The sequence below is a fragment of the Pteronotus mesoamericanus genome, unplaced genomic scaffold (assembly GCF_021234165.1).
Source record: "Pteronotus mesoamericanus isolate MK-2021 breed Mesoamerican mustached bat unplaced genomic scaffold, CSHL_Meso_final contig_78, whole genome shotgun sequence".
In the NCBI taxonomy this organism is placed as follows: Eukaryota; Metazoa; Chordata; class Mammalia; order Chiroptera; family Mormoopidae; genus Pteronotus; species Pteronotus mesoamericanus.
The window spans coordinates 4123156-4149167 of record NW_026555258.1 but is presented as its reverse complement, the minus strand read 5'-3'; the positions used below and the strand labels follow the sequence as shown (position 1 = coordinate 4149167).

The following is a 26012-nucleotide window of genomic DNA, read 5'->3' as shown; positions in this document are numbered from 1 at the left end:
CTAGCGGTCCTCGCGGACAGGCCGGATCTTCATCTCGGAGAACTTGAGCGAGTACTGCCAGCCGGTCCAGGAGGACCACTCGACGCCATCGGCGTAGGAGGCGTGCGCGCCGCGCAGGTACTGCCCGTTGAGGTTGGACGTGTGGCAGTTGCGGTACCACCAGGCGCCACGGTAGAAGGCAGCGCAGTTGTTCTCTGAGTGGTCGCTGTCACGGTCCTTGGTGGTGAACCTCATGCCGCTGTGCTTCAGGAGGGAGTCCCCTGTGCGGGCACACACGCGAGTGTGCACTCGGGGGCACGGCCGCAGGCGTGAAGGCACACACAGGCACACACATGCCGCCCCGCGGACACACGCCGATGCACACACACCGGCCCCAGCACACCACGGTGCCCGTGCAGGACCCCTGGGGGTCCCGTGCCTGTCCCTGGGTCTAGGCGGTCTCCCCCTCCCCCCAGCCATTTCACGCGCTCCCTTATTTTCTTGCCTCTGCCGGGGAGGAGAAGCCCAGCCTGGAGGGGCTTGGCCACCCCGCTTTAGATGCGCAGTAGAACCCAAACCCCGGGTGCCCCTTTGCAGGCTGCGGGCTCCTCTGCGCAGAAAGCCAACCCTCCAGGCCCAGCTGGCGCGGGGCGCTGAGGTGGGGACCGGGGGGCGGGGGGACTTGGTGGGGAAGGGGAGAAGCCCTCCGCGCAGGACCGGTGGCCACCAGGACCGCGCACCCCGCAGCCAGGGCCCTACCTGCGGTGCCCGAGTAGTCAGCCACCGTGAGCGGGAAGCCGTCCTCCTCGGGGTCCACCGAGAACAGGCCCACGCCGAAGTTCCCGTAGCGGGCGTAGGCTGTGCCGTTGTCGAAGTCCTCCAGGTCCACGTGCAGCTCGTAGGCCGCCTGCGCCGTCAGCATGTGCAGCCTTTTGAGCCCTGGACGGGGGGGAGAGAGCGCAGGGGTTGGGGGGCTTAGAAGGGGGCTCCCAGAGAGAACCAGGGAGAAACAGGGGCTAAGTTTGTGGCTGACGACAGCAAGGGGGTGCTCGCGTCTCCTGCTGCCTCCAGGGCCTGACTCTGTCCCCCCACAACACGCACACGCACAACCCCCGCCCCACGCCCTCTCCCCCTGCGCGCCCCCCAGCCCTCATGGGCCTTTGCTGGCGTCCCCCTGGGCCTCCCTGTCCCCCACCACACGCACCCAAGGTGCTTCCCTGCTCGTGTGATCACCTCTTGATGAAGAGGCCATTTAATTAAACGCCTTACAAGTTATCAGCACCCAGCAATGGCTCATCAGCCTCCCTCCCTCCTGCCTGCTTTGCTGGGCACCCCCACCTGCGTGTGGGTCCGCGTGCGCATGCTAACAGGCATGAAGGCTGTGCGACCCTTCCCCATCCAGCCCGGGGGACCCTTGGCCGCATGGTCCAGTGCCAGAGGGAAGGAGAGCTACTGACCTTCCCGGTGCCTCCCTGCACCCCCGCCTTCCTCGCCCGGGACCCAGGGAGGACGGGCTGTGGCCCCCCGAGGCGCTCGTCTGCCTGGCTCTCTCCACTCGGCCCTGGGCTGGGCTTCCTGCGCGAGCCCCTTCCCCTCTCTGGGCCTCAGGGAGCGGGTTGATGGGGGGGCCAGAGGGCTCCCCAAACTCTCCTGGGCAGGCGGTGGGCAACAGTGACCACAGCCGCTGCCTGGATGGCACTCACAGAGGCCGGGCGCTGTGCTGAGCACTTCGCGTGGATTAACGAACCCCATGGAGTTAGAATGAGCCCAGTTTCATGGAGGAGTCCCCAGGCAGCGCTTAGTACAGTGCCGGGCGCATTGCGCAGATACCCCCATGGCTGCAGCTGGCGCGGCCAGCGCGGCAGGCGCGATTATTATCCCCATTTCTCCAGGTTGGTGAGGAAACGGGGCACAGGGGCTGGGGAGGCAGGCCAGCTCACACAGCTGGCCGGCGGCAGAGCTGGGGTGTGAACCCAGGCAGATGTGCCCAGACTCCTTGCTCCTACCCGGTTGCTGCCCAGGGCAAGTAACCGGATCCAGGAATAGGGCGGGAGGCCAGCCCAGTGGGGATGCTGGAAGAGTCCTTCCCCCCGACCGCGGGACGGCTGCTGGCGCCCAACTAGCTCACCGCTCCTTCGGGCTAAGCCTCGCTGGGCTCCTGACTCTGCACCACGGTGCCCGCGAGGGGCCCCGGGCAGGGTGCCCCAAGGGAGGGGCCGAAGGGATGCGGAGGCCCCTGAGTTCCTCCCAGACTCAGCTCACCCTTCATCCTGCGAGGGCCACCTCCCGCCCTCGCTCTGCCCCGGCCTTCGCGCTCTGCCCTTCTCCAGCCCTTGGTGACCCGCCAGGATGCTCCCAGCCCCCACTGCCCCAGGTCCAAGGCGGGGAGCCGAGCTCCAACTCCATCACCCATCAGAGTTCAAATCACAGAGCTGAGAAAGAGGGGGCCACGGGTGAAAGTGGAGAGACCTCAAACCTCCTACTGCCATCCCCGTGAGCTCCCCGATGATGGAAGGTCCGGACCGGACACATTGCGCTAAAACAGCATTTAAAAAATAGGAGAAATGTTCAGCCACTGGGGTGGGGGAGGCAGGGCCTAATCCCGGAAGGTGAGAAGGGGAAGGCCGGCAGCACTGACTAAGTAAAAGTGTCAGATTCCCAGGACGCAAACAGTAATTATGACTGGGAGTAAATACGCATCAGGCACGTGGTGAAGATCAACACCCTTAATACATAAAGGGTTCCCCTCACTGAATAGGAAAAGACAGGGCCCTGGATGAGAAGGTGGCAGACGTGGAGGGGCCATGGGAGGGAGCCGCACAGGGCGCTGCCTGCCCGGAGCCATCGAGACCCTGTTCCTCCCGCACAGTCTGCGGCTGCTGATAGATTTCCATTAAGACGCCTGGAGGGTGGAGGCACCGCCGCTGCCCCACGGGGTGGGCAGTGATGCGGGTACAGGTCCCCCCACCCCCTCTCGCCACCTTCTCCCTGTCTTTGCAGGCCGCCTGGATGGGGACACCAGGAAGGGTCTGCCCCCCTAAAAGCTCCCCCCGGGCCCCTATCCCGCCCCGGCTTTCAGGCATTCGGCTCAGGGCGCAGTTCAGAGCTTGGCGGGCTCCGGGTGTGACTCCCGCCCAGCTCCCCCACCCCGACACACACACACACACACACACACACACACGCTTGTGACTTGGGTCCTTTACTCCAAGTGGCCACCCTTTCTGGCCTCCGTTTCCTCATCCACTCGAGGGTCGGCCTGAGGTGTCAGGCCCGGGCCCAGGGGGTGCGCGGGCAGTCGGGGCTCTGGTCACGGAGTCCACACGGGGGTGTGCGGCTTCCTGTGGCCGGCGGCTGTGCGCGGCCGGGCACGCAGCAGAGGCGGGACAGAGGCGACCCTGTCCTCAGGGGTCCCAGGTCGGACACAAGCGACGGCTCACATCGCCACCCAGCTGCGCCTGCACACGCAGGGGAGGGCGCGCGTGCCTGGACCCCCCCGGGACCCCACCCTCCGGTGGGCGCCCCCACTGGCCACACGCCTCCCACCTTCGCTGTCACCTCCTCTCGCTCCTGCCGGGCTGCGCCCAACCTCACCGGGAAAGGTTCCTGGATGTCCGCCCTCAGGAAGCTGAGGTGGGACCATGGGCGTGTGAGGCCGCCCCGGGGACGGGATGTGTCATCCCAGCTCCGCGAGTGTGTCTTCCTGTATGTTACAGTACCGATGGGGGCGACTGCTCTTGGGGACACAGGGTTTCTCGCTGGGGTGGAGACGCTCTGGGATGGGACAGCGGGGTGGCCGCACCGCTCTGCGGACGTACTAAACACCACGGAATTGTGCGCTTTAATGTGGAGAATTACAGCTCCAAAGACCTTGAAACGTCGCCTCGAGCCACACCGACCGCCCCCCCCCCCCCCCCGGGGAATATAGGACCTCCGTTCTGTGGTGTTAGGTGTTCAAAATTTAAAATACTGAGTTTACAGATAAATAGTAAGTACACAGCAGTAGTCACAAGAACAGGAACCTAAGCTCTCTACGCCAGCACCGGGAAGCGCGTGCAGTGCCGTGGGACCGCGGGGAGCCCAGCGGGAGCGCTGACCTCCAGGGCAGGGCATTTTGGGGGTTGTCCCAGCCCTCCCAGTACGTGGGGCTGAATCCCGCACCTGCCCACATCTGTCTTGACTCAGAACAGTGACCAGGTCCCAGGGTGTCCCCAACACGAAAAGCCAAAGTGTCCAGGGAGTCGGCAGCCAGCTGGGGCATGACTTGGGGCAACCGCACGTCCCATGTCTTCCTGCTCTTTGACCTCATTCACCTGGAATGTCCTGGACCCCTTGGACGCAGCGCCTGCGAGCCGACCGGGGCGTGCCAGGCCCGGGAGGTGCAGCCGGCCACCCGCTTGGAGAGGGCCCGCGGCCCCGCCCCGCGGTTCGGGATGCTCAGGGGAGCGCAGGCCATGCCCGCAGGCAGCAGGCCCCTCACCTAGCCAGTGCTCTCCTGTGAGCTTGCCGAAGCCGTCCCGGTACGCCTCCCAGCCTCGGAAGAAGTTCACGGAGCCGTCCTCCCGCCGCTGAAACACCTGCAAGCAGAGGGGAGGGTGGAGAGTGGACGTCGACCGCCCCCTGGTTTGTCCCCCTTCTCTCACCTGCCTGCTCCAGAGGGCAGGGACTGGGCCCCCCACGCCCTCAGCAGTTCCTAGGACGGGGCAGAGCCGGGACCTGGGGGGCTGTGTGGCCTGAGGAGGGACCAGCTGAATGGTCCCAAGCTCCCCATACGTCCCCTCAGGAGGGAATCGCAGTCAGTGGGGTGGGCTGGAGGGAACCAGCTCCCAGCCCCACGTCTGCTGCCTCGCCATGGGACCCTGGACTGGGCCCATCCCCGCTTGGGCCTCAGTTTCCCCACTAGTCAATAAAAGGGGTGGATAAGGGTCCTGGTATCTTTGGCAGGTCAAAGCAAAACCAAGCAAAAACCCATTCTCAAGTTTCTAAAAACCAAGAACACACCCCTCCTCCAGGGTTGGCCTCCCGAGCTCTGCCAGTCACCTCCCCCTCCCTGACCCACACCCATGAAACAGCCCAGGCAGGGGGTCTGTGGGGGCCTGGCTTGGGAAACCAGAGCCCTAGCCCTTCCTGGGCAGGGTGGGAGCCGGAGCAGGCTGGGGTGTGACCTGGGTGCCGATGAACAGCCCAGCAGCCTCTGTTCCTCATTTAATAACACTCTTGGCTGGGGAGCTGGGAGTCCCATCAGTTAAATTGCTTTGAAATAAGTACCGCGGTGGTCGCGGCCGGAGCCACGCGAGTGTGTGCGAGATCCACGGATGATCCCGTTCCCCTCACCCCTACTTCTCGGCTTTCTGTTTAACAAGCCTTTCCTCCTCGTTTGCAGAGGCAGCACCCCTGGCCGCCAATCCCTCTGTGTGGGCAGCCCGAGGTAGTGTGCTTGGCGGCCGCGCCAACGACCTGCAGGTTCGTTACTTAGCAGCCCGACTCCAGCCGCCCGGAACTGCCAGGCCAGGCCGCCTGCAGGTGCGGGGAAGCCCTCCGGCTTCAGGCTGCAGGAGGGAAGCGCCACCTCTTTTTTTTTGCTCCACAACCTGGAACCCGGCCTGGCCCTGAACGGGACGTCAACAGAAGGGGCCCGCTCGGCAGAACGAAATTCGATCGGGCTTTGAGGATCGGAGGGCATGCAGGGCGTTGTTGACGCTGCAGATGGTGACCCTGAGCACGCCCGCCCGCCCTCTGAAGAGCCTGATCCGGGCAGGAGCTCAGGCGCTGCCCGGAGGAGGGGAAGGCAGCCTGTTTTTGGTGGTGGTAGGGGGCACCTGGGGTGGGTGGGGGGTGGGGCTGGGGTGGAGGGATGGACGTCGCATACGGACCTGGGCTCCAGAGTGCCAGGGAGTTACCCCACTCCTCTGGGCCTCCGTTTCCTCATCTGTAGGATGGGATCCTAACGGCACCCTGGCCACCTACTGAGAAAGGCTCAGGGCCTGGCACAGCGTCCCAGCAAATGCCAGTGGGGGCAGTACCCGGCCGCGGGCCGCCCACGGCGCGGCCTCCCCTCCCCCTCCCGCAGCCCCTGCTCCTCCTGCCGACGCGGGCCCTGTGCCCTCTCCTCCCTGAGCTGTCCCGGGGGCCTGCCCCGGCCCCTCTCGTTCGCTCAAGTATCCCACTGATGCCAGCCAGGGAAACCGAGTCAGGGCCCACCCCTCAGAGCCTCAGGACAGAGGAACGGGAGAGGCCTGGGCTCAGGGGACCCCCGCCCAAGCAGGAAGTGGGACTGATCTGAGGGGTGAGGACAGAAGGGTTCCAGGATGGCCCTGGAGGGGGGACAGGGTGCTGGCCCTCTGTGTCCCCACCGTGTGGCCTGGGCGAGACATCTGTGTCCTCTGGGCCTCGCTTCCTCATCCACGGAGAAGCCTGCCTCCTGACACCCCAACTAGGAGTAAATGGCGCAATGGCCAGTAGTGTTGTTGTCCCAGTTCCAGTTTCTCCTGTCACTACTGTGAGGGCATAGGAAGTGGGGGTGCCAGGCCTCAGGCACGAGCAGGGCACGGAGCCCAGACAGCCTGCCCGTTAGGACAAACGGGCGGGGCGGCCGGTGCCAGCTGGTGTGCAGAGCGGGCCGTGGCAGCTGCCGCGCACTGAATCCTCCTTTCCCAAACCCCGGAGCCAAAGGCCCGTGTCCCCGGCCCCCTCCCTGTACTGCGCACGGGAGATCGGACGCGGCCAGAGGCAGGCAGCCGCAAGCAGCGGGTGGGTGTCACGCCCTCGGCCTAAGGCCAGGCTGGACATCTGAAGGCCGTCGTCCTCCCACCCACGCTCACAGGCTGTCCCCCAGCGTGTACCACCGACCAGGGCGTGCGCCACCGGGGCGGTGCGCCTGGCCTCCTCGCCAGGCCTCTGCCGCCAAGCACGGACCTCAAAGACGCCGTCCTCGGCCCCACTCCCCTCCGCCCTCCTGGGCGGGGTGCCGGTCGCAGGCGTGACCCCACCCAAGGGGCTTGGTGCGTGATCCCTGGGTGGGAGCGCCCGTCTGGGTGCCGCCTGGACCCCAGCCTCCCTCCTCCACCTGGGACAGCGCACAGCAGCCGGGTTCGTGCCGCGACAGAGTGGTCGGGGTCCCTGGCACCGCAGACGCTGCAGCAGCTGTCCGCCAGCCTGGGCCCTTGAACTGCAGTGGTAACGATCTGCCCCCGCCGTGGCAGCAGGAGCGGCTCCAGACTCGTCGAGCCGGGGAGGTGCACTTGAAGGGCGACACACACAGCCTGCGGAGGTGCCCCCACCTGACAGAAGCTTCCTGAAGCGACGCCTGCCCTTCCCAGGAGCGATGGGCTCAAACATCTTCTGCCTGTTTTATTCTGTTCCACTCACTTTGACTTAAAAAATAATGCTGATCACAGCCCATTAAATTGATTTCACCACCTGCCAACACACGACAACCTAGTGCCGACCGTTGCCACGGGCTGTCCTCATGCCTCGGCTCAAACACCGCGTGACCAACTGTGCCAGGCACAGCCTAGGGTGTCGGACTTGGAACCCCAGCCTCGCCCGGAGCTGATTACAGCGTGACGCGCTGACAAGTTCCAAGTGCCACAGGCGGCCCCTGGTCGTCTACTGGTCCTCCCACGTCCTCAGACACGCAGGGTGGTTTTCTCTGACTCAGGGTGAGCTGCCGCCGTGGCTTCAGGCTTCTGGAAACCAGCTGGACTTCAGGGGCACTGGTCGGCAGGATGGCACCGTGCCGAAGGCCTCCATCGCAGAGCCGGGGTCAGCCGGAAAGGCCAAACAGAGCGGGGAGTGGGTAAATAACCGGGATCCACTCCCCTCCTCTGCCCGCCCACAGGACGCAAATCCCGCTTAAGAAAGAAAGGAGAGGAAAGCGAGGGAAACAAAACAATGGCTTATTAATTTGGAGGCCAAAATATCCATTGGTCCAGCCCCTGGGGTGTCGCCATGGCGTCCCGGCGGCGAAGCCATTGATGGGGAAGCGCTGGCAGCCTGCCGCGGCCTCCTGGGCCGGTGCCGAGAGCGGGCGGGCAGACAGAGCCCGAGTTCCTGGTGCGGATTTCTGAAGCCGGCCGCCGGCACTTCTCCCAGCGCCGCCGAGGGGGCTCAGCCGAGGAAGCGGCCCACATGCTCCTGCAGATGGTGCTCTGGTTTCAAAGGAAGGAGGACATGGGCGGCGGGAGAGTGGCTGGCTGTCCCCTGCTTGTCAGGCAGGCTCCAGGGGCCGTCTCTGCTCCGCAGGCCCACTTCCCGCCAGGTCCCTTCCTCAGGGCCCTGTCTGACCGGCTCCCGGTTTGCTTGGTGCCAGGAGCACCAAGTTGTCATCCTGTGCACCGGGGCCTGGCTCCGTGGTCACCCCAGCGAGGCGGCACCCTCCGGACAGCCTCCACCCTCCTCGTCATAGTCCCGGAGGGAGGGCTGCGTGTCCCCTTGTCACTGGGCAGGTGAGAAGACGAAGGTTTGGGGAGGCGGGGCGGCCGCTGCGGAGAGGTGGTGCCTCCAGGCTGGGGCTGGGAGGCCCACGGGGGCCCAAAGAGGGGCTGACGGTGCACAAAGGCCGGGGGCCCTGGGGCCGAGGGGATTGAACAGCGCCCCCGGCACCTGTGAGCCCACCCGGCCCTCGTCATAGCCGAACAGGCAGGCCCAGCTCCACACCTAACCACGTGGAGGCCGCCCCCCTCCCCAGCCCCCTCGTCCTGGGTCGGGACCCAGGAGACCCAGCCTCCATCAGGACTCCAGCCAACAGGCTGTGTGGCCATCCAAGTCTTGGCTTGTGTCTTCTGCACAATGAGAGGGCTGCTTCCACAGGCCCCGTGCGGTGTCCCTGGGCTCCCACCAGGGGTGACTGTGGCCCTCAGCCAGCTCACAGCCCTGGAGACACAGACACACAAGCCAGCAGTTGCAGGACAGAGCTACCTGGGTCGCGGCGGGTTCCCAACCTGGCAGTTTCCTCTGATCTTTGCACCTCAATTTCCTTATCTGTAAAGCGGGGATTATATCCACCCTGCCCACAAGGTCTTGCCGAAGGTTAAAGGTGCTGGTTGATGCGCAGCATTCCATAATGGAAGCAGCTGCGATCAGGTCTGTGGGAGCTTGGAGGAGGAAGAGCCAGCCACTGGGGTCGGGAGGGTGGTCCAGGAGGGCTTCCCGGAGAAGGAGGCGCTCTGCTAAACCGGTTCATTGAGCAGGGTCTTGGCAGGTAGTCAGTTGCTCAGGCCCATGAGTGGGGACTGGTCACATCCAGACCCTAGAGACGGGGACAGGGTGTCTCTGCCACCATGGAAGGGGCCTCAGGAGGCGGCACCTGGGATTTTCCTGGACTCCAAGGAAGCTCCTATGGAAGCACAGGGATGTGCTGGTGGTGGCTACCAGCTTTGGATTCTAGGGGGAGGCGGCTGCTGTGGCAGAGGTGGATTCTTGCTTCCAAAGCACAAAGAACGCGGCTACGCGTGCAAACGCAGCCCTTTCCAGGCGTCCCCTGGGGAGGCTGCTTTCTGGCTCCTTAAATCCTGTCTGGACACCCCTGGCCTCGCCGGCAAAGGCACAGGTTCTGGAAAACCCCAGCTCTGCTACTCACAGGCCGGGCGACCTCAGAGAGGCCACAGCCCTCTGCTTCCCTCTCTATAAAAAGGCACCACCTGCAACCGCCTTGTTCCCCTGCAGGGCTGCGGCAAAGATGTAGCCACGTAAAAGAGGAAACCACGCGGCACACAGGAGGTCTGACCAACATCACCTCCCTCCTCTTCAGAACCAGCTGCCAAGCCCAGGGGGCCCCGCCTTGTTTTGGACTGAAAGTGGTACCCCCCGGGCTTGGCTCTCCGCCACGCTTCCCAGGCTTGGCAGTCAGCGCCTGGCACACACCGCTCAGCTGCCATTTATCAAGCGCCAAGGCACTGGCCCCCTTAAAAGTTTGAATACCCAGGCTGCTCCGACGGAGGCAGATCGGTCACCGCCCTGGTCATTATTAGCAGGTGCAGGCTCCGAGGACTCCCCAGAACAAGGGCGGCCGGTGCCAAGCCAAGGTGCAACCTGGGGACACAGCAGACCCTCTGCCTCCACAGCCTCTGGGACAGCGAGGACTGGCTGCATCTTCAGCCCTTGCAGGAAGGAGCCAGCACCCATAGCGGGGTCACCACGGTGCCAGACAAGCCCCGCCATCATCTTGCTGACCTCCACGCGCGTGTTCCCTTTGCCCAAAACAGTGTTCTTGCCTCGTCCCCCAGCACGTGGGCCCCTGTCCGGGAGCCTCTCTCGGCTGCCCCACGCCGGGTCAGGGGCTCTCCCCTGGGCTCTCGCGTACCCTCAGCCCGGCAGCTGCCAACCCCCTGCCTTCCCAGCAGCTTGCAGAGTCCCCTGGCCAGTGGCTGAGCCTGCGCATCAGCGGCTGTCTGTCAGTTCCACAGCCGTGCGTGAGGCTGGGCCTCTGCAGCCTGGGTGCGCACGCCCCAGACCGCTGCTCCCTCGCTGGGTGCCCTTGCACAAGCCCTGCGGCCTCTGTGAGGTGGCCTGGCCAGCTCCAGGGATTGGAGGGGGCCGGAGCTGTGTGGGGCGGGCAGCGGCATACAAACCGTGAAGAACCCCACAGGCGGGCAGAGCTGAGCGTCCCTCCCCGCCCCACCTGTCTCTGGGAAGCAGGCTCCAGCTGGAACGTCCAGCCCGGGTGCCCGGTCTGCCCGGGAGAGCCCTCCAGGGCAAGCCCTCGCGGCCGGCACCTTGGACGTGGTGCCTGATGAGGATGGATGGCATCGGCGGCCGGCGAGGCGGCGGCCGGCTCCCTCCCGGACAATTGAGTTTCTGAGAGATTCCATGTGGCAGGGAGTTGATCCTGACAGGCGCCCAGAGATATCTGGGAAAAGGCTGCCTTTGACGGAAGCCCAAATAGATATTAACGTTTATTGGCCGAGCAAACACTTCCCGGCGCAACCCGGCCATCCTTCCAGGGCCCGATCCAGGTGCCAGAGTGGGAGGCCCGGACGTCCTGTTCGCTGAGTCTCTGACTGCCCGAAGCCCGGCCCCGGGAACTGCCCGCCCCCCGCCTCCCGAGCGACTTCCCGGGAGACTGAGTGAGGATTCATGGCTCAGGCTGTTGTCTCAGTCTTTCATTAAGTCTGTCCTAGCCCTTAACTCTGATTTTTGGGCTCTGGCTGGTAGTTGGTGCTGTTCTTCCCGTGGAAGGGATTCCAGAGGCAAACACCATAACTCAGATGTCCTGAGCTAAGAAAACAAAGAGCTTTTAGCCCCTAGATGCGGATCCAGTTCATTTAAAAGCTCTCCTCCGGAGCTCGTAGAGAGGCCTAGCGGTCTGTCTGTCTGTCTGTCTCGGGGCCTGTGGGGACTCTCCGCGCTCTCACCTCAGGCCCAGCCTCACGGCAGCCCTGCCTCCCACCTGTGCTCACCTCACCTGCCCGCCTGCTTGCCTTGCACAGGCACCCCTGGGGTTCTCACCAGGCAACCCCCGGCTTGGCCTGGGGCGCTCTGCTCCTGGCTGGGTGGCCCTGAGCTAGTGTCTCCCCTGCCCGCCCCGCCCCCGTTTTCCCTCTAGCACACCCCTTTTCCACTTCAATCAGCCTCTTTCTGTTGCCTGTTGTTAAGACCACGAAGTGATGGGGGCGGGTATCCCCATTCCACAGATGAGGAAACTGAGGCTCCGGGAACTTACGTCACTTGCCCGCGACCCCACAGCTAGACTGAGAGCCACGCCGGGCCCGTGCGTGGACGCCGGGGCCCGTGGTGCAGCGACCACGCCCTCCGCCTCTCCAGCAGCGGGCTCCCCGAGAGCCCAGCCCTGTCCTCCGACCCCCGCCCGCGGGAGCCGGAGGCGTGGGAAGTCAGGACGGCACCCGGCTGGGAGCCCACAAGCAGGGCCTCTGCCCCCACAGCCGCGCTTCCCCGTCACCCCTGCACGCACCGCGAGGGTGACCGGGAAGAAAGCCAGCGTCCACACGCGTCGGTTCATCCCAGCACCCAGCCCCGCCCCGCCCCGGCCGGAACCGCTGCTCCGGGCCGGCCCGTGCTCAGGGAGCAGAAGGTGGAGCCGCAGGCAGGCGACAGGTAACGGGCCCAGGGTCTGCTTCCCCAGTGGCCCCCGCAGGCCAGCTCACAACCTCCACTGGCCCCGTGCAACTGTCGGTGAGCGTGGAGCTCCCTGGTGAGAGGACAGGCAGGTTTGCGGGGGCCAGAGGGTAAGGGTGGGAGGCTGGCGGCCTCGGCCCCCCCGGGTCAGGCCTGAACAAGGCCGAGCGGAGGCCGGGGACTCACCGTCCAGCCGCCGCCGTCCGTGCGCATGTCGCAGTAGACCTGGAAGCCGGCGGGGTCGTGCGTGGGGAAGACGGAGTAAACCCCGTCCTCCTGCCGGCCGCTCAGGAGGACGTCCAGGCAGTCGCGGGGCCGAGAGCCTGCGGCAGGGAAGGCCGTCAGGGCGGCTGGCCCACTGCCGGAGCCCCTGCCCCCTCCGTCCCTTCCTGGGCCTCTCTGACTTGTCTGTCCCCCCAGCAATGTCACGGGCTCCAGAGCCCCAGCCTCAGGGTCAGACCCTGGCTCTGCCACTCCCTGGCAGGGGCGGTTTGAGTGATGAGCGCCATCTCTGCGCCTCGCTTTGCTCATCTGGAAAATGGGCACGAGGAGCCCACCTCATCAGGCTGGTTGGGGGAGGGGAGCTCAGCAGGATGGTGCAAGGGCTGGGGGTCCCAGTGCTGCCCAGCCGCAGGGAGTCCTTGGCAAACAGCCCCGGTATGTCCTTATCACTGCGGGGGGTTGGGGACAATGGTGGGGGACAGGCCTGGGCACCAGGTCACCCAAGGAAGGCAGCCCTCGGCCCCACTCACCGCTGGCACAGGCCCGGGGCCGCGATCCCCTGGCAGGCGCCCTCTGCAGGTCAGCCTTGACGCGGGGCCGGCTCAGCCCCCGGTCCCTGTGCGGGGCGTCCAGGATGTCACTGACCAAGTTCATCAGGTGAGCCATGCGGCCTTGGCTCTCGGAGAGGAGCTGCGGAGCACAGAGGCCGTCAGAGGGGGCAAGGGCTCCGGCGGGCACGCAGCCTGACACGTGCCGGCAGGGTGGGCGCCCGGTGGCTCAGCAGCCCCCGCCCGGCTGTGGCCCCGACGCGGGGTGGCCTGAGCCCAAGGGCCCCGAGGACAGGGCTCGTGTGGGAGGGACCGCTGGCTCCCGCTTCACCCTCTTCTGTGCCTTCAGCCCAGCTGGGGTGACTCAATAAAGCCCGCTGTGTGTGGGAAGGCGGCACCCGGCGTCGGGCAGAGCTGGGTTCAGACCCCAGCTCACGCGTCTTCCAGTTATGCAGCAGGGGCTGAGGGACCCCAGCAACCCTTCCAATGGGCTGACCTGGCTGCCCTGGCCCCGCCGCCACAGGACCAGTGACACCGTGAGAGCACCCAGCCCGGTGTGGGACCCACGGCAGGGCACCCAGCCCTTGGCTGCTCGTGATGCAAACTGATAAGGCACCTTCCACGTTACCCCCATCCAACGCCTCTCCTGACCCCCACGAGGCCCGGCAGGCAGGCGGGCTGGACCCGCCCTCGACGGGGCGGGGGTGGGTGGGGGCTCTGGGCACTGCCTCACGCCACCCGTCACTGTGGGAGCCTGGCTTTGACTTGGCGCAGCTCTCTCGTGTCCAGGCCTTGCCCACACCCAACAGCATTGCCCAGATGGAGGCCTTGTCTTCTCCTTGTTCCCGGTGGGGAAACAGAGGCCCAGAAGGAGAGGTCCTGGGTGGAGAATGGCCGCAGGCCGCCTCCCAGGGCCGCGTCGTCCCTGCACAGCGTGCCCGGGGGAGGGCCATGGCTGGGACCCAGGCTCTGGGGTTGACTCAGGCCCTGCAAGGGCAGCTGAACTTCCCCGTGTCTCAGTTTCCCCTGCGAACCAGAGGAATGAGCCCTGTGTCACCACGGTTCATGACAGCATGTCGGGGGCCTGCGCGCTCGGTTGGTATCTTCTGTACCCTCCCCCGCCCCCGTGGGCGGCCACCTTTCCCACCATCGATGCCCAAAGGTGAGTGGCTCTGTGCAGCGCTGTCCCCGAGGCCTCTGGGCTGGGCCTGCGGCCTGAAGGGCCTGGGGTCTGTCGCCTCCCCTTCCAGGGCTCTAAGAGGCTGCAGGACCATGAGGAGGGGAAGGTCAGGGTCACAGCGGCCAGCGGCCAGCGGCCAGCCCGAGGGCGTGGAGCCTGCTGAGTCCTTACACACCGAACCCGTCGGCTGCCAGACAGTAGCTTGTTCAAGGAAGGAAACAAGAAACAGACCGTGTGGGCAGCTTGCAGACTGTGACTCCCGGCTTGTCCAGAAGCAGAGGCCTACAAAACCTTTCCTTCCCTGTCAGCTTCTCCTCTGCTGAGCAGGTGACACAGGGCGAGCAGCCTGGGGCCTGAGGGAGCCTGGGGAGCCGGAGGGAGCCTGGGAGAGCTGGAGGGAGCCGGGAGGAGTCGGGCAGGGACGCACAGGGAGAGCGTCTGGCCACGATTTCTCCTGCTGGCCTGCCTCTCCCTGGGCTTTAGTGCCGCATCAGGTAGATGGGCGCGTTGGGGAGGCCCGTGGGTGGGAGTGGGTGTGGAGGTGGAAAGCAGGGTGCGGGTCGGGGGGGCGGATGACGGCTCGGATCACTGGTGGAGTCTCCTGGGCTCTGCCCGTGTTTCTCAGACGATGCAAACACACGCGGAACTTGGGCACGGCCCACACTTGCTAACAGGCGAGGAAATGTTAGCAAGTTGCTCGGTTTAAACCAGCAAGTGATTTGAGCTACGGTGTACACAGAAACGTGCCGCGGGTCCCCGGTGGGGTCCATCCCTGCCGGCTGAGCTGCACAGGTGTGTCCAGGGGACGTGGCAGCCTGTGGAGGCGGGGCGCTCGCCACACTCAGCCACAGCTGCCCCTCTGTGGAAGGGGGTCCTAGTTAGCGCACGGGCAGGCCTAGCGCGTGGTGGCCCATCACTCCTTCTGTAAGAGGGATTTTTCATGGGAGCTCCCATGGCTGATGCTTCAGGTACAAACAATTGCGGCTGTAATAACAGAGGAAGCTGGCGTGCAGACAGCATGTCAGGTGCCAGGCGCCTGCCGAGCCTGCGCCGCCGGCAGCTCCAGCGCCTTGTCTGGGGAGGACCATGTCATCACCATGTTACAGGCGAGGAGACCTGCCCCAGGGAGGGTGCCTGACGGGCCCCAGGCCCCCGCAGCTGGGACTGGACCACTGAGGGCAGGACCTCCAGGCCAGGGAGCCTCAGCCATGCGCACGAGTCACCCTGGCACTCGCCGAGCTGCTGGGGAGCCTGGGCTGAGGTCCAGGGACCTGCCTTTTAACAGTGGCTCTGGCAGCCCTGGCAGGGGTGCCTGTGGGCACTGCTTTGAGAACCCAGGCCTGGGCCGATGAGCGGAGGGTGCGGGAAGCGTGGAGAGGATCTGGGAGCCAGGCGACACGGCTCTGCAAGACCGTTGGCCTCTGAAATCACCCTGAGTCTCTGGGAAATGAGTCAAATCCAACACTGGTCCCCAGTCCCCGGTCCCGGGAAGGGAAATCCCTCACTGTGCTCCAAATGGGTCACCACGGTCCATGTCGGAAACTCTCTCCCTGGGACCTGGCCTGCTCGGGGGCGTGGGTGGGGCCGGGCGGTGGGGACAGGCTGAGGGTCCGGCTGGGCTCGCTCGCCGGTCCCTCCTTCCCTGGAAAGCGGGGGCATTGCGCAGACGTGAATGGGGGGTGGGTCTGGGGAGCGGGAGCAGCTCTCTGGCCCTGCGGCCCCCGCCGGGGAGGGCTTGCCACTGACCTGGAGCCTCAGTTTGCTGCTGAAGGCCATGACCTCGCCAGCATCCCACCTGCCCTGGAGCACCGGGGAGCCCCGCAGGCCCTGGGTCTGCCCTGCCTGTTGGATGCCAAGGGTCCCACCCAAATGCCCAGGGCCACTGGGTCTGCGGGAGGGAGACAGGCGGAATCCTGGCACCATTGGCTGGGTGGCTCGGACAGGAAACTCGCCTTGCTGAGCCTCGCCTGCTCATCTGTAAGAAGAGCAGCCCCTGGTCCCCGGGCATCTGGGGACTCAGGCCGTGGACATCAAGTGCCCAGCCCGGGGCTGGCACCAAGTGGCAGCAACAACCCCCGCCGAGACCGCCAGCTCGGACCCGGGCCCTTACCTGGACGAGGCGGGCCTGCTCGCTCTGCAGGGCGCCGAGCCCCTGGGCCAGCGTGCCGTGGCCCCTCCGCAGCCCCGCGCACTCCGCCTGCAGCTCCGAGGCCCGGGCCAGCAGCCGGGGCAGCTGGTCGGCCAGCGAGTCCAGCAGCTCCCTGTCCTGTTCGCCCACCAGCTGGGGCTCGGCCGGGCGGTCGGTCAGCGCCCGCAGCACGGAGGCCTGGGCGTCCTCCAGGCGGGCGAAGCCATCGGCGAGGTCCGGGCAGCGCGGGTCGATGAGGATGCTGAGGCGCGAGCTGTCCGCTCTCTCCACAGTGACCAGGGCGCCGTTGGCACCAGCGGGCCCCGTGCTGACGACAGGTGGGGGCGCCGTGCCGGGAGCATGTGCGTGATTCAGGAAGAGCACCGCGCCGGTGACAGCCACGGCCAGCAGCACAGCCAGCGACAGCAGCACCGTGCACAGCACGTAGCCACAGCTCGGCCGCTGCAGGCCAGCCCGGCACATGGACAGAGACAGACAGACGGACGGGAGACAGAAGAAAGAGGCCGCTTCAGGGGCAGGCCGGGGCCTCTGGACAAGGCTCAGGGCGTGCCCCTCTTGGGGACAGGAGGGAGGGAGTCATAGAGACAGAGATGAGAGACAGAAGGGGACACACTGAAGACAGAGCGAGAGCGAGAGATGCTGGGAGACAGGGAGGGGGAGGACAGGAAGAGAAACTGAGGCAGGAGACAGGAACTGGTGGAGAGAGTGACCCCCTGATTCTCGCTGGCCCTGCCCTGCCTCTCGGCCAGCTCAGGGCACCAAGTCCTTGAGGTCTGGAGATCACGAGACCTAGCTCACCACACTGCCATTTCCCATGGGGTGACCGAGGGACCTCACCTTGCTGAGCCTCAATGTCCCCACCTGTAAAATGGGGGCAATGATGACACGCCCTGCCCCTCCCCTGGGCCCTTGCGATGCAGACTCAAGAAGAGAGAAACAACAATGATGCTGCAAATTGTCACTCTGTCCCAGCAGAATGAGTGCCTTGGGGTAGTGGGCACCAATCACTGAGGGTCCCTTTCAACCGGGAGCACCCACATACCAAGTCCCGAAGCCTGTGCAGGCCCCTGAGGCTGCCACAAGCCTGGGCACAGTGGGGGGCCTCCCGAGCACCCTCCCCTCTGCTGCCCTCCCCCCTCCCTACACTGTCCGCAGAGCACACCCCCGGTGGGATAAACAGAGTAAACACCGTGGTGGCAGAGTACAAGGTGGGAAAGGGCTTCCCTCTTTCTGAGGAGACGAGGGCCGGGCAACAGGGTAGCTGTGCCTCCCAGACCGGAAACGAGGCAACACGGCAGGCGAAGAATGGAGGCGGCAGGCCAGGTAAGAGCGGGACCGGGGTTCGGAGACGCGGTGGGGCTGGCAGCAAGGGAAGCAGGGATGCAAGCGCAGCTCGGACTTGGAGCACCGTGACGCGGTGGCAAAGCCTGACTCCCTGGGCCGAGTCTGCCACGGCCGAAAGGGAGCTGGGAGGACGCCACCAAGCATTTGCCGCATGGGGAAACTGAGACCCAGGGAGGGCAGGAGGCTTGCCCAGAACCACACAGCAAATTAGATGCAGAGCTCAGACTAGACCCTCAGCCTCCTGCCCCCTCCCAGGGCCAGCCGCTCCCACGAATCCATCCCCCACGTCTTCCACATTCTGGAGTCGGCGCGTCTTTCAGTGGGTGAGTGCACAGAAGCACTTGGCGCAGCTCCTGACGCCGCGCGCTTGTGCAGTAAATACTGGCGGCTTTTATTATCTCATGATCGATGTGCACAGAGCATCTGGAAGTGCTTGGTGTTTTTATTTTCCACTCAAAGTGTTACTTCTGTGCCCCGCCGATGCTAACGCGCACCTTGTCTTTTTTTCGCGTTGTAACATCGCTGATGTTGGGGACATCTCACAGCCGGAAGTGACAGCTTGCTCACTTGCTTCATGACACATAAAACAGTGGTTCCCTTTACGTCACCTAACAGGTCTTACTGTGAGAAAATGTGGTAGAGCAAACAGCTTCTTTTCCATAAATTCAAATTCTACAAGTAACTCCTGAGTGTCCCATGTGGCACTGGAGGGGGCTGGGGTCCGGGAACAGGTGCAGGTGGACAAGCAGCCCCCCAAGGAAGCCGTCTCTGTTACTGGTGAGCTAAAGGAAAGAATTCCTTTGCCTAGCGGTGTTCCAGCGCTACATGGCACGGCTTTCTAAGCCATGCGACACCTGACTGTTTAGTGGGGGACACTGACCGCCTTTCCCTTCCGGGGGTGCCCAACCGGTGGCCTGAGGGCTGCATGCAGCCTAGGTTGGCTCTGAATGCCGATCAACACAAAATCGTAAATTTAATTAAAACGTTGTAAGCTTTTGTTTGTGATCATGTGTCGCAATGTATTTAGTGTGTGGCCCAGGACACCTCTTCTTTCAGTGTGGCCCGGAGCTGCCAAAAGGTTGGACACCCTTGGGACTGTCAAGTGAAAAAATGACCATAGCCAACTCAACAGTAGCCATCTGGTGGGCCTGCCCTGTCTTGAGCCGTAAATAAATAAGTCGTATAACAAAGTTGAATTGTATTAATCACGTTGCATAATAAGGTTGCTTCTGATTGGTTAATTTTTGGTACCAGAAAACCTTAGATACAAGTATAGGCACCTGATTTTTTAAAAGTCTCTTTGGAGCAAAAAGGGTGGGTGATCACTATTATTATTTTTTGTAAGTCAATCAAAATTATACTTATTTTTTGTCAGATCAGCAAGAATCATTTTTTGGTGTACCGCAGAATTTTAGTAATTAGTTGATGTGTGTCGTGTGATGAGACAGGTTGAACACCGCTGCCTCAGCCTGTCCCTGCAGCGATGGGGACTTCCTGCCCCTGAGCTTGCCCCAGCCCTCCTCTCCCCGCACCGGCCCGGGCCCCAAGGCCACATCCACCCAGTTCACTCCACCCAGACCTGCCCCCGGGGGCTCCCCTCGGCCAGCTCTGCACTAGCTGCACCCTGCTTCCCCTGCTCCTTTTCCACTGGCCTAACTCACTCCTCCCTCAGGGCTCCGCCAGATGCCACCTCCTCCAGGAAGCCTCCCGTGACTGTCTCCTCTGCCCTCCTCTTCTCAGCCCTTGCTGACCTCTTGGTGGCACTTATCAAGACAGGTTGTCATCATTTTTGACTTCATTCTGACATCCAGTCAGCATTCACTGCTGTCCCCATGAGCCAGGCTCCAGGCCAGCCCCCGAGGACGTCATGGTGGACAGTTGTCCTGGCCCTGACCTGAGAGAGCTCATGCCCCAGAGGCTGCGAATCCTACCCTCTTTGGGGACACGATCCCTTTGAGGGGTAACAGCTGCGGACACAGAGAAAGCTGGCATTTGGGGGATGGCCATCCCAGGCCCAGGAGACTTGCCCTGGACCAGGAGGCCCCGAAGGGCAGGGACCTGCCCCCTACCTGGCACGGAGCGGTTGGCTGTCGGGTGGAAGGAAGAGCAGAGGCACCAAGCCACTTCCCTGGGGCCACGCTGGCATGGGGAGGAGGTGGCGGCACCGGGGCCTGCAGGGCCTGGGAGGGCAGGGGCCCAAGACCTCGCGCTGAGCCCGGAACCCCGAGGCAGGGCGCCTCTGACCCTGCGGCCACCTCTGATGGCCTGCCGCGCAGGAAAGCAGCCTGCAGGATGTCCCAGCTGCCCAGTCGGTACAGGAGAGCGGCTTCCAGACCGCAGGCACCGCCCCATCCCTGCCGGCCCTGGCGTAGGTACCACGTTCCTGCCCCTGGAACCTCCAAATAACCCCCTGCTGGGGTCGGAGTCACTCTGGGGCTCGGGGGCAGAAGGCTCCGCCCAAGGTCACACGGAAGACCTGAACCAGGGCCGGGCGGCTCCGTCTGTGCCCAGGCTGCCCTCCGAGCGACCCCACGGGGTCCCTTCCTCTGCCTGAGGTGTCACTGGCGCTGGAGACACAAAGCTCTGTGTCAGCAAGTCAGTCTCCCTCAGGCCCTCCTGGGGCCCATGGGCAGACCCCTGCCCCGAGCAGCTCAGAGCAACGTCCTCCAGCTGAAGAGCTCACTGTCCCCGGCTGGCGAGGCAGTGGCCGCCGTGTGCCCCACGAGGCTCCAGGGCCCCGGCGCTCTCGGACACCCAGGTCCCTGGCGGGCAGGCGGGGTCGTGGAGGAGGGGAGGGGCTCGAGAAAGCTGCAGGGGGTCCCCGAGGGGCAGGGACAACGGAACTCGGAGATGAAACGGGCCGCCACTCGCTAGGCAGAGGAGGATTCGTCTTCAGAGATCACCTTACACATGAAGGGCTGCTCGCTTTTATAGGCTGCCGCTGACGTGCCTTGCAAAGAAATCTGCCCGCGATAATGAGGGGGCTTCGGGCAGCAGCAGCCCGGCCAGGGATGCCTTGGGGCTGGAGCTTGGTGATCAGCCTCGGCCGAGGCAGAGCCTGGGGGTGCACACAGGGTCCCCTTCCAGCGGCGAGGGGTGGGAGACCGGGAAGGTGTCCCAGGCAGGGGGCCTGAGGGGAGCCCCAGGTTTAAGGCTCCCTGTTGCCCCAACCACCTGCACCAGCTCCCAACTGGAGACACATGGCTTCGTCCCCTGTGGGACCCCCCCGTGCCGGCCCCTGGTCAGGCCGCCCAGGAAGCCCGGGCCAAGGGGAGGACAAGATGGGCTTGGGCAGGGGAGGCAGGAGGCAGGAAGCCCCAGAGGAGGCTCACTTGAGGGCTGGCATCCGCCCTGCTGCCTCCCCTGCGTCCCCAGCCTCCAGAGGTGGGCGTGGGTCTGGCAGAGGGGCGGGGGCTCCGGGGAAGGGCCTCCCCGCCCTGGCGCCCTGCTGGCCGCCCTGTGCCGCCGGTCTGCCGGCTTCCTTGTGACCTACGGACGTGGGCAGTGGCTGACCTCAGGGGGACTGAGCCCAGGCTGCCCGTACCGGGGTAGGAAGGAAAAAACCCCCCTAGGAGAGGCCGGGGGGTGAGGCCCAGGTGCGAGCCGCTCCCAGCCCCTCTCCTGGGGCGCCCCAGCCAAAGGCGGGGTGGCTGTTCATGAGGGAGACACACTGGGGGGGGGCAGATGGGGACAAACGCGGGTGGATGGTGTGTGGTCTGGGGCCCGGCAGGGGCTCTCTTGGGGGGCTTATGGGGTCTGTGGGGAGGGTGGAAGGCCCAGTCCCTGCCCAAGCCTCTGGGGGAGTCCGCCTTACCTCCCCCAGAAGCCCATCCCTGGGCAAATGGCCACTGACTTGAGCCGAACCCTGAGAGGGGCCCCAGAGACCCCCAGAGTGAGGGGCTGGTGGTTCTGCTCAAAATCCTGGGGTCCCAACGACTTGGGAAGAGGGCTGTGGCCCAGGGTGCCTGCAGGCGACGCGCTCCGCCCCGGGCTTCCGGTCACTGTCACGCACAGCTGGCTGACAAGCTGGGGCCTGGAGGAAGGGCTCCGGAAACGACAGGCGGAGGAGGGGGTCTCTGCCTTGAGGCCCCTGCAAGCCTCTTTCTCCCTCTCACCCGCTTCCTCTCCCAACCCGGCCCCACAGGGACCTCACCCCGGGCCCCAGGGACCAAGAGGAGAGAGGCGTCGTCTCAGCCTCGCGCCCGTCAAGCTCTGTGACAGGGCCCGTCTCGTGAGTCTGTGTGTGTCCCCGGAGACTGTGCGCTCCGGCTGCACCGACTGGCTGCGGGGACTCCGTAAGTGTCATTGAGTGAATTAAACGCAGCAGCGTTCAGGTTAGACATCAGGAAGCACTCCTCAGGGAGAATTTATTTTTTCTTTCTGGAATGTTTTTAGAAGTTTCGAAAGTATTAAGAAAATTGCCCGGGCTAGGTCGGAGGTGGGCTGCCCCATGGGGTGGCTTGGCGGGGGGACTACTCAGAAGCAAGGACTGCCCCCCAGGAGATGGTTACATGATGGCTTCCTGCTGCACACTCCGGGAGTACAAGAATCAGGGCTATTTCTAGATCCTTCCTTTGGAGCAACTCGGAGCTCCTGGCAAATATGCCACCGTCATCCTCTGCCCCAAGGGCGTGCAAGCCCCTTCGTCCTGCAGGGGAGAAGCGAGGCTCCAATGAAGGTGGCCCCTTGTCCAAGGTCACTCAGCAAAGAAGGAGCTGAGGCCAGACGGCCGGGACAGAGCTAGCCCGAGGCGTCCCCGGAAACGAGGGATGCTTGGACACAAGCCCTTCGCTGGCTGTGGGCGCCGTGAGTCTGGGAATCACGAAGCCCATTCCCTGGGAGTTAATTACATGATGCGGCTGAGCAGGCTCAGCAGAGAAAGGACAGCAGCCTCCTTCCCTTCGTTTTCCCACCGACGCTCATCAGCCTCCTGGGAGAACCCAGGTTCAGTCCCAGCACCCGCTCTCTTAGCCTCAGTTTCCCCATCTGTCAAGCAGGGCGATCAGCCCTGCCACCCACCACCCAGGGGGATGAGACTAAGAACCGAGAGCTGAGGGGATGAGGCTGTGGGTGTCTGGCTGCGGCACTGCCGTCTTCTCCCAGAGAGCATGGCCGTCAAAGGTCCTCAGCCAGGCCCGCTGGTGGGAGCGGTGGGGGGAGGGGGGTCGGACCCTTTCCCTGTTGGGCAGAGGGGCAGTCAGGACTCCGACCACCTGCAGGGGCGGGGACAGGCTGCTCCGAGAACCACCACCATCCTGAGGGGTGCACGATGCTCTACAGTTTGTAGAACACGCCAGCACGTCGACCCCCAACAGCCCTCGTGAAGGGAGGAGGTGCAGGTATTGCGGCTCCATTTTACGGACGGCGAAGCCCAGGCCCTGAGTGGGGAGGGACGTACCCGGAATCACACAGCGCGTCTGGGGCCGAGATGCAGCGAGAAGCAGGGCCCCAGGGAACAGGCTGGAGGGAAGTAGGGCAGCCAAGGCTCTCTTTTCCGACAGAGGGCACGGAAAGGCCCTGCCTGGAGCTGGCCCAGGGGACAGCCTGTCTACATGATGGGTCATCCAAAGAGCTGCCAGGTGAGGCAGTGCTTGACAGCGGCCCAGGCCCCCAGGGCCACCAGCCCTCAGCAGCCTCTGATGCCAAAGGGCAGAGCTGGGCCCTGGCCTGGTGGCAGCTGGAATGTGTCCCCAGGGAGCAGCAGACGAAGACTAGGCCAGCCCAGGAGGCCCTGAAGCCACAATTCAGACAGATCCCCCAGAAGCCACCTCCCTTGGAGACACAGCAGCACTTGCTGGCGCCTCTCCCTCAGCGCCCCCTGGCTGAGGCTCCATGCAGCTCATTTCAACAAATATCCCTCAGCTCCCGACCTGAGCAGCCGAAAGGCCAGCCGCCTGGGCCTGGGGGAGACCCCGGGATGGGGGCCCAGAAGGAGCACATGTCCAAAGGAAGCTCCTGATAGAGGAGAGATTCAGGGCTAGGGCACAAGACAGCTGAGCAGCAAGGGCGCAATGCTGCGGGGTCAAGACTGCCTGTGGGCATCAGGGAGGGCTTCCTGGAGGAGGCGGCATTTGGTAGGTTTTCCCTGAGCAAAGGCTAGTGTGTGTGTGTGTGTGTGTTGAAGAGCTTGGCGCAGCCAATTGATGAGACAACAACAGATCAGAGATGGGCAGCCTGGTGTGCGACAAGGGGCTGGCAGATGAGAAGAACTTAGTACCTGTAAGGGGGTAATAAAAAGGGAGAGTGGGCCAGGCTAGGGGTGCCTTTGGACCACAGGTCTAGGAGGGAAGCCTGCTCTTGCCAGGAGGGGAGAAAGTCAGATTCCTTATCTGCGGATGGCTGGGGTGTGGACCGGACCTGGCGGGGGCGGCTCGGGGTCAGGCCTGGCCTCTAAGCCTTGCTCTCCCGCTGATGTGCCATGGGATTTGGGCATATACCCCCACCTCTCTGAGCCACCATCTCTCTCTGTGCCTTGGGAACGTGCATCCACGTGTAGTCCCCCGGCCGCTGTGGGAAGTGAGGTTGGGAAGGAGCTTTGCAAACTGTAGGGCTGCCCCCCACCCCCAGCAGCGTGTCACTCCAGAAGAATGAGCGAGTTGCAGCTTGGGAGAGTGAGGGGCCGCCAAGGCCCGCGCCTGCCGCCCCCTCCTGCGGCTGCCAACACGAACTGTTCCTTCCCCAATGACATCTGTCTGGGAGAAATTTGAAATTTAAAACGGGCAGCCCCATTAATTCCTCTCCTTGGCGAGCGGGCCTCCTCCTCTCGCCTGCCGGCCCCGGTCCCTAGGCAGCCTGGCCCGGGGCAGCCCCCGGGCCGCCCCTCCACTCAGCCTCCGGTCTCCAGCCCCGTCACTGGCCAGCCCTGGAGCTCTGCCCTCACCTCCGTCCGGAGCTCAGCCCTGGGCACCCTCCAGTCCTGCCCACTTCCTCTGCCCCTGAAGAGGCAGCAGGAAGGGTGGAATGCACAGACCCGGCGCCCACAAACCCAGCCTCAAGTCCCGGTGGGCTGTGTGCCCTCCGGCAGGAGCAGCCCTCTCCCAGCCTTGCTCTCCTGGTCTGCAGGCTGGAGAGCGCCATGCCCAGCATCCTCACAGGAGGCAAATATCTATTGATCCTCTTCTGTGTGGGGGGCAGGGGGACGGTGGGGGGGGGGAGGCTGGCTAAAGTGTGAGGATTAGAGGAGATGGAGGGGGGTCAAGTTTTGGTCCTGAAGCGCAGGTTGCCATTCCAGGCACCTGGGACCAGGTGGCACACGGCTTAGTAAGTAGTTATGATGCCCGTTGTGGAGGTGATGAAACAGAGGCTCAGCGAGAGATCACTCAGCCAACTAAAGGACTGGCCGCACTGTCAACTAAAGGTCCCTCGGACACACGCGTGCACTGGGAGTCTGTTGGAGGAACATAGGGGGCCCTCCCTCCTGCAGGGGTGTGGCCCCAATCTCAGCCCCAAGTTCAATCCTCCTTGGCAGGCGATGAAGAAGAGGGCGCCTGCCCTTCCTTCCCCAGCCTCCAGAGCCTCGCAGGGGTGCTCCCCAAACTCCCGCCTGGAGCTGGGTGTCCATCCTGCCAGCGCGATCGGCCACCGCCAGGGACTCAGAATGTCCCCACAAGCCTGGCTCGCGCGTACCTGAGGTTTGTCGCGAGGCCGGTCCTCAAGTTGGGAAGCGGTGCCCATGGTCTTCCACCGGTCGTTGACCATCTTCTGGCAGGACGGGCGGGGGCGCCGGCCGAGGCGAGCCGCTGCGGAGCGCAAAGGCGCCGAGGTGGGCGTGGGCTCCAGGCGCGTTCTGCCCTCCGGATCCCCGCTTCCGTGCCCCGCGCCGGGGCGGCCCGGGCCAGCGGGCGGGAGTGTGCAGGTGTGCGCCCGGGCGTGCGTGAGGCTGAGAGCGGGAGCGCCAGAGCCGCCCGCCTGCCCGCCGCTCGCGCTGCGCGCCGTCCCCGCTCGCAGCTCCCCGCTCCCGCGCCTCCGCTGCGCGCTCCTCTGCCTCCGCCCTCCTCCCTCCCTCCTCTTCAGTCTCCGCGTCTCCCCCCCGCCCCCTCTTTTTTGTCTCGGACTCTCTTTGCCTTTTATTGCTCCCCGGTCTCCCTCTGACACAGACACACCACACTCACATTCACACACCGCGGGCTGCGATTGTTACATTCCACCTCCAAAAGGCCAAGATACGAGGGAGGCAGATCGGGCCCTAGACACCCGAGGCCAGCGGGAGGTCAGCAAACGCTGTGGGCAGCCCGGCCCTCGCCGGCCCACGGAGGGGCCTGAAAACCCCCGCGGCGCCTCCTCGAAAACTTCCCGGGCCGGACTCGAGCCAACTCACCGTGCGCCCGGGCGCGGCGCCGGGCGGGCCTCGTGGGCGCCCCCGCCCGGCGGTCAGCGTCCCCCGGGAGCGGCGCTCTCCTCCTGGCTCCCAAAACGCGCTGGGCTCACCCCAAGACCCGGGCTGGGGGCAGGACGGAGCGTCTGGCCCAAGTGCGCCCCCTACGGGTCTCCGAGGTCTAGTTCCGGGCCCAGGGCTAGT

General features: G+C 64.7%; 1 protein-coding gene across 1 annotated transcript; it reads right to left on the bottom strand.

Annotated features, from left to right (window-relative positions):
* Positions 1-25192, bottom strand: FIBCD1 (fibrinogen C domain containing 1). Its single transcript, XM_054584837.1, has 7 exons — positions 25121-25192; positions 16112-16591; positions 12804-12963; positions 12238-12374; positions 4457-4553; positions 739-918; positions 1-260 (listed from the first exon to the last, which is right to left on the bottom strand). The coding sequence occupies exons 1-7, from the start codon at positions 25190-25192 to the stop codon at positions 1-3; spliced, it is 1386 nt and encodes a 461-aa protein (XP_054440812.1).
* Positions 25193-26012: the final 820 nt, after the last annotated feature.

Coding starts and splice junctions, on each gene's coding strand:
- FIBCD1 (XM_054584837.1), bottom strand. CDS start 25,192: ATGGTCAACGACCGGTGGAAGACCATGGGCACCGCTTCCCAACTTGAG. Junction 16,592..25,120: donor GGCCTCGCGACAAACCTCAG/GTACGCGCGAGC, acceptor GCTGGCCTGCAG/CGGCCGAGCTGTGGCTACGT. Junction 919..4,456: donor CACAGGAGAGCACTGGCTAG/GTGAGGGGCCTG, acceptor CCCCCCGTCCAG/GGCTCAAAAGGCTGCACATG.